Genomic DNA, 13,975 nt, shown 5'->3' with positions numbered 1-13,975 from the left:
AAATAATTATTAACACTACTATTTTAAATCATAATGTGCTTGAGACATGGATGAATATTGTTTAACTTGCCTAAATAATTCTAAGATTTATCGTATAGGTCTTCCTATACCACTTACGTACCTAGCAATTGTTCATAAACATTTATGTAATAAATCTATTATCCTAATACTGTAACTCACGTTTCTCGCTCATGTAAAATTTATTGAACTAAGCCTACAGATTGAAGACGATTTTGGAATAATGTATTAACTTTTTGTTTAGTTTCCAAAAGGATAAAAAATATATCATTGGGGAATAGAACTAGCGTCGTCAAAAACGAAAGAACTCGACCCCCACATACACATATTGTATATAAATTACTTTTTTATATTGTTAAATATAATATAGTGAAAGGTTAACGAATCCAGTATGAAGGAAAGTGACCCTTCTTATTATCTGTTTATGTTGAGACGAATCCCTGAAGGTAGTAGTAGTAGTATATTTCCAAATCGCTTCTATTAAAAAAATACTTACATAAACAATTTAGTGTCAAAATTTACATTAATTACAAAGTGGGTTTGAATAAGAAGTTTAGAGATGTTTTCTCATAAGTACCAACATGAATTAAAAAAAAAACACAAAAGTATGGAGTTTAGCCTGAATACTCGCTTTCAAAGCAATAACAATAATTGTTTCATCTCCACTTGCACGTGCCCTTCCCACACCGAACAACAAAATCTCCAATACGTTAAACAAATTCACTCTCGTATTATTACATTTTTTCGCCGGATTAAAATTCCCGAGATGTCTTAGACATCGCTCCACAAGATTAATAACCTCCGCAAATTGTCCGCATTATATTGTGTCTCAGCGCTTTGACTGCACCTAATAACGTGGGAATTGTGAATTTTGTAGTGAATAGTTTCATAAAATACGCCTTTGTAGAGGCTTATAATGTTATATACACGCATGTAGGTCGTTTTGAAGATAATATATAAACAACAACAGGAAATACTCTAGAACTAAATAGGTAGTACTCGAATCACTTACAAACTTTTATTTTATGCAATTCAAATTTTTTTAACCTCAAGAACCTTTTTTATTAAGTTTTCAAAAAATTTAAAGTATTTACAAATTAATAATAATTAATATCTGTTCAGCTATTCTTGAGTAACGACTTTCTTGTACCACAGCTTGAACTTAACAATATAATATGTGTACAATGTACTAATGTACATCTTTATCATACAAATGGTGAACCGCAACTTCCTTGAGTACCAATCCCATTTTGCGTTCCAATGCACATGTAGCGATGAAATATACATTTGGCAAATCCGTTTTGTATAATAGCAAAACAACGAACCTTTTATGTATCATCCCGATCCTGAAATACGCGATATTCCGAGCCACTGCGTACTCAATATAGGTAATATAATATTATAGATTTTAAATGGAAAACCGATATTTAAAATTCGCTTTCTGTAAATCCAATAAAACGTGTTCCACAGAACATGGTTCGATTTAAATTCAGTAGAAAAGACAGTTTAAACAGCGATGCTTTTAGCGTAAATTGTTCGGACTGATAAAGTATGTAGAGTATGCTAGTTGCTACCGAACAGTAAAGGTGGTGGTACACTGAGCTTACGAGTAGTTTAATCACTTAAATAGGTACTTTTCTGTAAAGCATTCTCTACTGTACTGAGTTCCTAATTACTTTTAAAGAACCAGCTATCTATTATAAATATGTATATCTATTATAAATATGCTAGAGCTTCACTAGGTAAACTGTATCACGAGTAATATTTATGTTTCTATTATAGCACGTATTCAGTTGCTAAAATTAGTCAAGGCACTTGACTACAAACAACGACTACAAACACACTACATTAATTTATTATACATAATATAATATAGTTAAGCTTTTCTCATTCAACTGTAAAGTAACACATAAATGACAATGCAACCGTTATCTACAAAAACGATGTTTTAAATTAAAGCCCACAATATCTTTTTGAATCAATTTATTTAAAAAGTTCCCCATTGTGCCGCAAGCTTTAAACATTTAAATGAATCCCGCATTATCACGGCGTAGTTGCGAGTTCCAGGATGCGAGCACACTGCGTTACATTCGAGCACTCTTAAGATATCCCCACTGTCATCTGTGTAAACTGTTGTTTTAATTAAACGCTTTAAAACATTTTTATTTATATACTGCGGCAAAGGATTGGATGATATGCTTCCCTGCTATGTATTTTGCATATAGACATGCATAGGTATGTCAGACAACCTTAATTGCATTGTTTTTTAATAAGATTCATTATATAGAGTTTTACCAAAGGAAGATAGCTTGTGTCATCATCACAATCGATATATTTTATAATCGAAAGCCTATTTCCATATGAAAATCAACCTCTAGCACCCTTCCCTCTATAAATAGGCGACATGTGCCGACTCACGCCCTATTTGCCGACTCAGCGTCACATCACAGACCGACAAGCTCATCTACCTTTGTGACAGAACCCCATCCTGCTTATATATAGAACATATTAATTCATTAGTCAAATGAGCTATCGTGGAGTTGCAGTTAATAGTTCTGTGGGTTAAGCAACGTTACGCGTGGTTAGTGATTGGATGGGTGGCCGTTAAGCGCGACCCCGTAGAAGCAATTACTGTCATTAAGACTCAGACGCAGACCCAGACGCGTAAGCAGCATAGTTATTACAATTAATTATTATCACTACATAGAATAAAACAAAGTCGCTTCCCGTTGTCTGTTTAATATATTTTTTAAACATTAATATATTTAATAATTATATATATATAAAATTCCGTCAAAATCTTTAATTTCAAATTTATAGTGTAATATTATAGTATTAGAAAAAGCGGATGAAAAGCCAGTTAAACCAATAATAAAAAGGATGAAAGCTGAAAATGGTAATTTTCATTGTGAGAAACTTTGTATGCACTCAATTCTTTCAGAACTTGCGTAAAGCTATAGTCGACTTTTATTCTAGTTTAGATCTGGGTCTGGGTCTATGTATGTAGGACATGCGTATTAAACGTTATTGTTTGTATTTAATTACATGTTCCATTTGTATGCACTTTGTTTAGTTTGCAGTTAAATGGAGTTTTATAGAACTGCACTTATTTATTTAAGAGTAACAGAATTTTGCATTTAATTATATCTATGTGCTGTAGAAGTATCGATATTACACAATTCTTTAAAATTAATTTTCTAGCCCTTATTTAAAATCCTTCACTACTTTCGTTTCTTTTCAAACATAATATCAAAATATCAACATAGCCAAAACCCATCAAACAAACATTATAACAAACTATAGGTAAACCAGAATCTGATGGCAATTAGGGAAATCAAAATTATTTGGAGTGTGCAACCCTAGGGAAAATGGACTGAACGATCTTGATTTTGCTTATTTTTTATTTTGTCCTCAATATCATTAGTCACATTACATAAATGGACAATACTTTACTTAATAATGAGATATCCACTTAATATTATGTAGGCACATACTTACATGTATAATGTACAATTATACATATTACTTTTATACAGGTAATACATATTATTATTAACACATACCTATATTTGTATATTATTCAGTACCAGTATGCCATGTGAAAATATCGATATAATCATAATGTAGATCAAAACTGCTCATAATTTTTTATAAAATAAAATAAAAAATAAAATAAAACTATGTTTATTTTCGTAAGTATTAACAGATACACACATTATAAAATTGACTTGGACAGCTTGGACTTGACTATTAGCCGTATTGGAAACTCCTGTAATAAGTTTTCATAAAATTATATTCTAATCAACAAACAATATTATAGTTACCTACATATAATATTATTTTAATTTAAAGTATCAAAACGGGTAAGTCCAATGTACCAATAAAATCTTCAAATTTGAAAATTGTGATGTGTTTGACCCTTCTTCATCGAATGTTTTTCTATACATATTATAAACAACACCTATTGCTTGTGATCGCAGCGGCTTTTTCGACATTTTCGAAGATTTTTTAGACAAAATCCTAAAAATTATTCATCAACTGCAAAAAAGACAAATAATTTGACAACCAATTTGATAGTTGTCAAATAAATTGCCACATGAAAATCTTTTATTTCTTAAATATAAATATGCCATCAGATTCTGGTAGACCTATAACACACTTAACCCAGTTCACAATACATTGACCTACTAATATTAAAATCTTATACAAGTTGCTATCAACCTTTTCAGGCAAAACTCCATCTATAGGCATTATAACGTTCTGACATTTCATTGGATCGCCCTTTCAGCGTCATTGTGTCCGATGACGTCACTAATGGCAGCTAAACACGCTTCGTGACATTACGATGTAACATTACTTATTTATAACTTTTCCTTTTACTTAATAGTTGTAGTTTGTCCCTTTGTAGGTCAAATGCAGTGTACATATGTTTACCTAATTTTTCTTTTGTCTGCCAGAATGAGATCTTCCATCTAATTACTGTTACTCGTATGCCTGTATATTAATAGTATAGTGTTTATATGATGCTTAAGCCGATTGTGATGAAAATTATTAACTATTAAAAACCCCATGTCGATAGCGACTTACTACATACCCGTGCTACACACTGAAAGTCTAGCGCACATTATTTAAAAGCTCTTTAAAAATAAACCAATTTAGGGCTCTATGTTACATATAAGTAACAACTTCTTTTGGATATCACAATTCTTAAAACTGAAGAAAACAAGAAATAATTTCTCCTTACCATTACCAAACCACAACTTCGCCAAACATATTGAAAATAAATGATATTTCAATCGAAATCGATAGGTTATTGAAAGCGAGGGACCGCACTAATCCAATAGGTTTTATTTTCGCCATTCAGACGCCGTTGCCAAGGCAACGTATAAATCACATTAGTAAAATCGACATTAAATGCAATCCAATTTGATATAACGTTCCCATAAAGGGAATTGTAGGTAATACATACGGAAACAAAATATTTTCCCTTGTGCTTAATTTAACGCGAGTAGGTGAGAAATTATAGTAAATAGATTTAATTATGTCTAGTAGGTATCTCATCTGTGTTTATGTGTCAGTACTTACATATCTAAGTTACATATAAATTAAATAAATAAAAGCGCTTGGAATTTCACGGGCAGGTGAATGAGTTACTAAAGCTAATTGTTTTCAAATTAAAATTTGTATTCGATATCTTTTCAATCTATTTTTATTGTTATTAGTTATCACTCAAATTATTATTTGACCAAGAGACAGATTAAACACAAACAGACAGGTACCGAATTTCATTTAAATTCGTTCAACAAACGAGTATCAAATACCGAAACACAAACTTATCATTTTTATTTACAAATCATTAAAAAGCTCCATTTCCTTCACAAATATAACAATTTTTCGAAAATATTTAATTTCCATTCGTGGAATACATCCAAATGAAAAGGGAAAGTAAATATTTGAGTCGAACTTGTAAAGACTCAGAGCAGTACGTTTGGGTTATTGCGTCGTAATCTTGAGATTATCCCGGAATCTCTAGCAATTTCTGTTCACTTCACGTATTTACCACTTACACATTCCATAAGGTAAAGGTAAAATAACTAGGCGTCCAGGTATATCTGGGTATGTATGGAATTAAATTGTCGTATATTGTAATTGTAATGATATACCTATTTGTAATTTATATCAATTAATCAAGGTATTTAAGCGAATTATAAAGTATGTACCTACCTATTACTGTAACCAAATCTGTTCAGGTGGTTTGTGAAGTACTAATAATAGTATACCAGGTAAAAATAGAAAATGTTTAAAAAAATGCATCTCCTAAAATATGAAGCTGGACTACACTAAGAAAGTAGGTCATATTTGGATGCAAATTTATAGTTATCGATTTTTCATAAACTTCTCATAGACATATTAAATATTCATTAAATTCTTTTGAGCATAATATGAATAATATGTTCTCCGAGTGTTGTCACCTGACCTTAACCTATAACACATGGTGATGTAAACACACATTCTATAGTCAAATAATAAATGAATAGGTTTCATTTTAAAATTATAGGATTCAGATCATATCGTAAACTTTATGACAGGTTTATAATTTGATCTTAGCGTGATGATAATATATTGTTAGACGTAACTTTTGATTTAATATTTTTGTGGATGAATAGTTGTCAACATAGTTGTCATTATTTCAAGTGAACATGCTTAGCTGTCGAATATTATAAAAAGCCGCTTTCCTTTGTCTCGTGGCGCATTCGTACGAATCGTGCCTAGGGGCTCGGACGTTGTTTATACGACGTTCGACCCAACTACCTTCACTTTGCTAATAGTCGTTGATATGCTGCGTTTTGTTATCAACTAGGTACCTACATCAATTAGGTAGCTGTGTAGAATCGCAGTACATTCTTATTACATTCAAACTAATATTTAACCCGGCCTCGCGTGTTATTTCTTAGAATATTATATCCTTACTCGATAATGGAATATCTAACAGTGAAATAATTGACAAAACGGATCCGTGGTTCCTGAGATTAGCGAGTTTAAGCAAACAATCTCTACAGCTGTATAATATTTGTATAGATTTCAGTAATAACTACACATCAGAATTATTTTACATTATAATATTTAAATTATAATTCCGACAATTAAATCATTTAAAGCAGGAACAAGACACGAAAGCCCCTCGACAGCAAGTGTTAAGGCTTGTTGACGGTAATTGAATGACCAAACCCTCAGAGAATGGTCTTCATTACTCCGAGCTGAGCTACCCCTTCCAATCCTCTTCTAATCGATTAGTTTATACCTATTATTAACTGTGCATATATTTTGTACCGTTTATAAATGTAGGTAATCAATAATGTTGGTTGGTAATGTAAATATGTTCGTAGGTAGGGTATATTTATCATAAATAATTAATCGTCGAATAATATGAAACTATACCTACTATAAAAGTAGGGTAATTTGTTACCATAATAACAAAATATACTTGTAAAATGAACATATACTTCGTTAAGCTTTTTAAAGCTTTGTATTATTAATTAGTATACCTACTCGTATTCGTATCACTTATTTCATATTTTTTTATTAATTATAGTACGAATTTCAGCAAGTTATCATTTGCAATCTGATAGATACAATATCGCATTATGTAGATTACCTAAATCGCATAATATAAATATTTTTTAACATTCCAACTCTACTATCGCAGGTATTCCAGACATTGCCTAGGCATTATATAGAATACCTAATTCTTAGTATCATACAGTGCTAGTTGTATGACGAGGCAGCAGTATCTGTCTACATTAACATAAGATCAAACATCTCAGCTTGGAACAAAAGGCGTCTCGAGTGGCTGCTCGTTCGGGACGTCACGTAAAATGTTTTATGAGCTTAATGTTCACTTCTCCAATGTTCGTCTTCATTTTCATTTATTTTAATATTATGGATGCGAAAATGTTATTTTAAATTTCCAAAATTATTTAATTGTGATTGAAAAAAGGATTAACGTAATTTTTGAATAGAGAACAAACTTCTCTTTAACTTCTCAGTAATAACTACCAGAAACAGCCTCTGCGAGAAGAAAAGCCGCGGCATGAAGCAACAACTTTTAGAAAATAACAACCGTATCAAACGTTTGGGGTTATCCTATCCTCATGATGGGACTTTTTAAATATTGCATATGACGTTATTTCTATGCAATTGCAACAGTACTTTCTGTCGAATGTAATGGAAGTGTCACAGTAACAGTATCGTACTGTAGAATGCTGCAAATACTAAATATCACAGTATTTGAACTCTAGACTAGACTATCGTCTCTTCTGGGACAGAAGTAAACGTAGGTTTAGTAAGTATACGTAGCTAATAGATTTCAATAACCGCCTCACAATGTGCTGAAAGTTTAAGTCTCTACTGGGAATCGAACCAGGAGCTTTTAATTGTACAAGAATGAACTAATGTTATAAAAGCTGTCTGAGTTATTGATGTAGACTTCATTATATTTAATTTACTAATATAACAGGCATAATATTATAGCCATTGCTATTATTTGTTTTCTATGAAAATATATACCGAACTGCTTAAAGGATGGAAAACCATCATAACAAAACTACCTATTAGGTATTGCGAATATTTTACCTATCGTTAGAATACAACTGCTTCGTTTATCAGCTCTACAACCGCAATGAATTTCATGTTCATGTTCATGAAATATTTGAATTTATTTATTTAACATTTTTTGGCAAAAACTATCGAAAATAATGCAAATATTCCTAATACTCGTACAGTAATCGGCGCAATTAGCCCAAACACCGCATTGCAGGGGCCGTCACTTGTGCGGGATCACGACGGGTTGATGGCTCTTCAGTGCTTTCAAAAATTCACCTTATCCATAAAAATATGTAATTCCGAGCAGATAATTATTAATTACTTGATTACATTTCAATAGAATGTAATTACTTGCACGTATGATGTTAATGTAGTTTCTCTGAAGCTGCTGAAGCGGTTACGTATCAGTACCTATGTTTTGTTCATTTTTTGTGCTTTGTTTTCAAAGATTATCGAACATAGAACCTTCATGTTTCATAATGCTTGTACCAGTGGGTCAGGAAATGATAATGATCGAAACACGAAAGCAAATTAAGATCCTGTAGTCGCTGATAAAAAAACTTTCAATCAACAAAAATTATTCAAAGTGAAGTTTTCTTCAAGTTTTCTCTTATCACTTGATATGAACCGACGTTATCTTAATTGGCCGGAATCGAACCCACTGCCACAAGCTAATCATGATTTATTCGAAAGTCACGTGATCGCGTGTTCGCTCTTTTTATTTAATTTGCTTTTTTCACCCGGAAGGACTCGCAATTTTGGTGTTTCAATTTTTATGCAAGTGGTCATTGTGGTTTATGTTATAAGATGATAATTATAATTCATATATTACAAATGATGAATTCATTATTAAATTTTACAACTAAATCAAGATCTTTTAGTCGCTTATAGAATACAATATAACTCTACCGTTGATAGAAATACGTTGAATATAATTAAATGGTACAGTTTAGGTTTATAAATTTTGATTTTTTATAGAACTAAATAAACTTTAAAATAGAATCAAAACTACGAAAAATTATGCACAAACAAAAATGACTATCAGCGGGAATCGAACCTCGCAATAAAGTTGGCAAACGACTGCAGAGGGCAATAAAAAGCACACGGCGAGTTTATGGCCACAGTATATCATAAATATTTTTTATATAGTCACTACTCACTACTGCCTAGATACATCGTTTTGTCATTGTGCGTCATTGAGAGCATTGTCGTGGTGAGCCGTAAGTGACCAATGGTCGATTGTCTCTTCCATACAGAGCTAGCAGCCTCGCGAAGCATAACTGCGCGAAGTAACTTACACAGAAGTTAACATGTAATACTGCGTGAAGTAGCCTACACAGATGTTAACATGTGATAAAGCGGTTCCACACAGAAGGAGCAGCCTCGTGCAGCTATTACTGCAGGAGTATCTAGGTCAGTGTGGACGTGGCTCGACCGAGGAAAATGGCATACGCGCTTTCCTCACCCAAACCACGTGCACACTATGTACAGCGAAGCATTGCTTCGCGAGGCTGCTCGCTCTGTGTGAACCAGCCTAATGTTGAACTTTGATAAGCCACAATTGCATGTTTATTTTGCGTGCTGTTTCAGGTAGCGATGCTCCCTGTGGAAGTTATATGAGCGGTCCTATGAACGAAATCTGGTGGAAACAAATGTATAAATCTCTATATGCACATGTCATGTGTCTGGCCACAGATATATAATTTAGAAGAATTAGAATTCTACTTGAATATCCCGCACACATTATCATCGATCAAAGAGTGAAATGCACCTGCCCCATACCCCATACCCCGGGGACGGGGAACATTTTGTGGTCCCATTAGATGATATCAGCTGGATTTCTAATTCATTAACGCCGTCATTATAAAGTTTTGTAACTGGTTGTATGAGAGCTGCCCTTTTCTTCACAGAGCGAGAGAGAGAAATGTATTTAATTAAAATGATTAATTTATATTCACAACAGCCACAAATCAGTTGTTTACTATTTTAGTAATTAGAAACACGCTTTCATACTAATATGGATTTCCTAGACGTTTTTGGATAAATTATTGTCAGGTAATATTTGAATAAAAAAATGTTTAGTAAGTTATCAAAGTAACGTCTTTTAAACATATAAATTGTTTATTCATATAAAACATTGCTAGAAATAATCTCGAAACAGTCGAATGCAAATGAAAGCGCCTAAAGCTGTTTGCATCAAATTATTTGAAACCGCAAAAAGCAATATGTAAATCGAAATTTGTGGATTATCATACTTTCCGGTCAAACCGTTTGTTTATTTGTATCATTTCATTTTAATAAAAAGGGAGGGACCTCCAATAAATACATAAAATATTGACACCTACCGACAATTTATTGTGCTATAACAATAAATTATTTTTATTTAGTGAGAATAATTCTAGTAGTAGGTACTTGCTACTTTCATAATTATAACTCAATCAAAACAAATTAGCGTCATAAGTAGAAGATGTTGAAGCTTTTGTATTTATTTTGTAACTTCCGAATATATCGGTAATTGCATTACAAACTGTAATGCAATTCAAAGATAATTAGCTCTTTCTTAATTTACGCTATAAAATCTTCTTGAGAATTTGAAAACAAATTCAATTAAAGATCTTATCTTTTGTCCATATAAATCGCTTTATTTGCACTAAAAATAACTTCATTAAACGCACACAAAGGGAAAAATAATATCAATTTTCGCGAAGTTACGTGAAATACCTCAGTAGCTATATTTTAAAGGCACCCCAAGGCCTAGACTCTGCCCATAAATATTCGGATAATAGAAGTCAAGGGGTTCAGTCCCTTCGCCGCCATCTTAAAACACACGCCGTATTCAACTAATAATTACGTTTAAAATGTGGTATTTTTAAATATTTTTACATAATTTAAATAATGGAAATGATGGAAAATATGTTAACTTGTACATTCTTTTTCTTTCAACATTTACACGGTTATAAACATAACGAATTTTAAAATGAAAGTACGAGAGAGTTCATCCTGGCGTATTTTCCTTAATCTCAGCGTTGCTTTAATTTACGTCACACGTTCTTTCTCGTTGTAAATTATTCAAAACATCTGCTATTTTAGTATAATGAATAAAATTGGTTTTAATGTACCGTATGCATATAATTTACTTATAAAAATATAAACATTAATTTAATCAGTGTTACCTTTTTCAGCTTTTAGTTAACTATGAAGAAAAACATTACCGTTATTTCATATTTGTTTGCAGTATTGCCAAAAAATTATGGAATTGTTTTATTATTTGTATGGGGCTTTAATACCATCGCAAAGAAAACATTAAACAACACTGTCGTATCGAGCATTTAAGCGTCAAGTAAAAACAAATACTTTCCAATACCTATTTATTCTCTTTTCCAGTGTAAATTGCGTCACTTCGTCTTCGGAACGTCACAAAAAGCACAGCTGATTGGAGCTGGAGCGCTCTTGTGACAACGATTTAACATTTATTTTATTTCTATACAAGTTAGAGTGTAAGCTAGTTAAATAAAGAGGGATTTTTCCCCGAGTGGTGAGGGCTCTTGGTATTCTCCTGCAATTTGCGAACGCCGTCCACTCAACCCGTACTCACAATGAATACTCAACTTAATCACCTTTACATTACACGCGAGGATAAAATAAGTATTCTTATGGAAGTGTATTTAAATTTCATGTATATTCATTGTTGTTATTCGGTACATTTTAACATGATTTCATTTCCTATTACGCTATTTATAGATATCTGGTTGAAATATGCAAAAATTGCCGCCATAATGCCGTAAAATTATAATAAAGTAAGCAAGTATGTGTAAGCCCTAACCTATTATTCAAATCCTTCTATTGACTCCATGTTTAAATACTAGGTACTATACGTTTGTATGTTCCATTTTCATCAAACTTCTAGCAATTTTAGCGTCCAAATAGTTTTGAACTAAGAGAGCTTCATACGATACTTTTTGTGTAAAAAAAAGTTGTTTGTATCTTGTGCAGAGTGGACGTGTTTTTCGGTTTCTTAAAAATTCCCAGTTTAACCTCACGCAATTTTTGCCTTTAAAGGAAATTGTATCCTGTGATTATAAGAACCAAAGTCAATTGAAGATTCGTACTAATTAATTGCGACCTTGACCTAATTACGTTGCGGAGGAAAGCTCCGCCTCACCTCGGGGGACAAGGACGAGCTACGATTTATTCAGCGTTTGATACCTTTGTCCTTTACGCACATTATTCGCACGAAGAAACCGGTTGAACTAACGGTCACGATGAGTCACAATAGATGTAACAGCTGTAGATCACCGATAAGCGATGAATGTTTTATGGAATGCTCGAAACAATATTGCAAGAAAACATATGATTTAAAATGTTTGAACATTGAGCGCGATTTATTTAAGGCATTTACGTTAGATTATAGGAAGAAATGGGTATGTTCGGAATGTGTTGATTCCTTGAATTTGAGTACTTTCTCTTCGCCCACTTTTGTTAATACTCAGCGCGGGAATCGATTAATAAGTTCTTCTCCGAGTAGTACGGATGCTATGCTGTTAGAAGAATTACATAAACTGCGTAGCGAAATCGTTTCTCGTTTGGAAAGCCAAGACACTGCAATAAAGTATCTCCAAAAACAATTTGATGAAACAAAGTCTAGTTTAGGATGTATATTGGACATAGTCCGCGCTTTAGAAATGAAAACTACCAATAATTTAATGGAAACAACTTCTAATATCGCATCAACTGAGTTATGTAAGTCATCTTCTGATAATAATAGGAATATTATACGTAACAGCAGTATAGAAAGACAAGAAGACAAGCTCACAGGGGCTACAAAAAGTCGCACGGAGCCTTATTTAAGCACAGTTACAGATGTAACCCAGGGTTCGATACCAGACCATGAAAGCCCCAGAAATGAGGAGCATAGCAAGAAAGACGACTGGAAGACCGTACCAAAAAAACAAAAATCTAATCTGAAGCATCTGAGTAACGTACGAGTGGGGAAAAATGCGGAATGTTTAGCATTAAAAGGTATGGAGCGAAAGAAATACTTACATGTTTGGAGATTGCAACCTGAAACAACACTAGAAGCCGTAACTACTTACGTGGAAAGTATATGTGGTTCCGATGCTGGAATTAAAACTGAAAAAATCATTCATAAATCCCAACGCGACTACGCATCGTTCATAATTGGTCTACCAGAGTCACTGTATAACAAATTAAACCAGCCGGAAATTTGGCCAATGAATGCACAATTTAGTGAGTGGACTTGGTTTCGGAAATCAACAAAAAAAGGTGCCACTAAATAGAACTATTAACTTATACTATCAAAACGCAAGGGGTCTTCGAACAAAGGTAACGGAATTTAGAAATAACCTAGGTTTGATGAATGCCGATTTGTTCGCGATCACCGAATCTGGCTGCACTGATTCCATACACGACTTGGAACTTGTACCGGCGGGATACCACATAGTGCGCTGCGACAGGGCTGATGGGCGCAAGCAGGGCGGCGCGCTCCTTGTGGCCGCGCCGCGGTACGAGCTGCGACAAGTATGTATACCGTTCGTGTCTATAGACTCTTGTAAGTTTGAAATGGCCTGTGCAAACATTTTTATAAATAATAATCATTTGTGTTTGTGTTGTGTAGTATACATTCCGCCTAACAGTCCGGACCGGGACTATTTACTTTTATTTAGAATACTGGAAGAATTTTGTACTAAGTATAGGAAAGTAATAATTGTTGGAGATTTCAATATGTATTCGTGCTCAGTGAATGTTAAAAATTATTTTGAATATTTTATACACTTTTGCGAATTCACCCAATGTAGTAACGTTCCGAATAGCTTAGGCCGTCAGTTAGACTTGG

The 13,975-nt window shown here is 33.1% G+C and overlaps 1 protein-coding gene across 1 annotated transcript in view; it reads right to left on the bottom strand.

Annotated features, from left to right (window-relative positions):
- LOC123701008 (dystrophin-like) overlaps window positions 1-9,399 on the bottom strand; it is a 335,833-nt gene extending 326,434 nt beyond the window's left edge. The window contains exon 1 of the mRNA XM_045648414.1: window positions 9,282-9,399. Coding sequence (XP_045504370.1) covers window positions 9,282-9,399 — 118 coding nt within the window. The remainder of the gene's footprint in view (window positions 1-9,281) is intronic.
- Window positions 9,400-13,975: the final 4,576 nt, after the last annotated feature.

Source organism: Colias croceus, chromosome 20 (genome assembly GCF_905220415.1).
Source record: "Colias croceus chromosome 20, ilColCroc2.1".
Taxonomy (NCBI): Eukaryota; Metazoa; Arthropoda; class Insecta; order Lepidoptera; family Pieridae; genus Colias; species Colias croceus.
The sequence above is the reverse complement of the archived record's forward strand: the minus strand, read 5'-3'. Positions and strand labels throughout refer to the sequence as shown.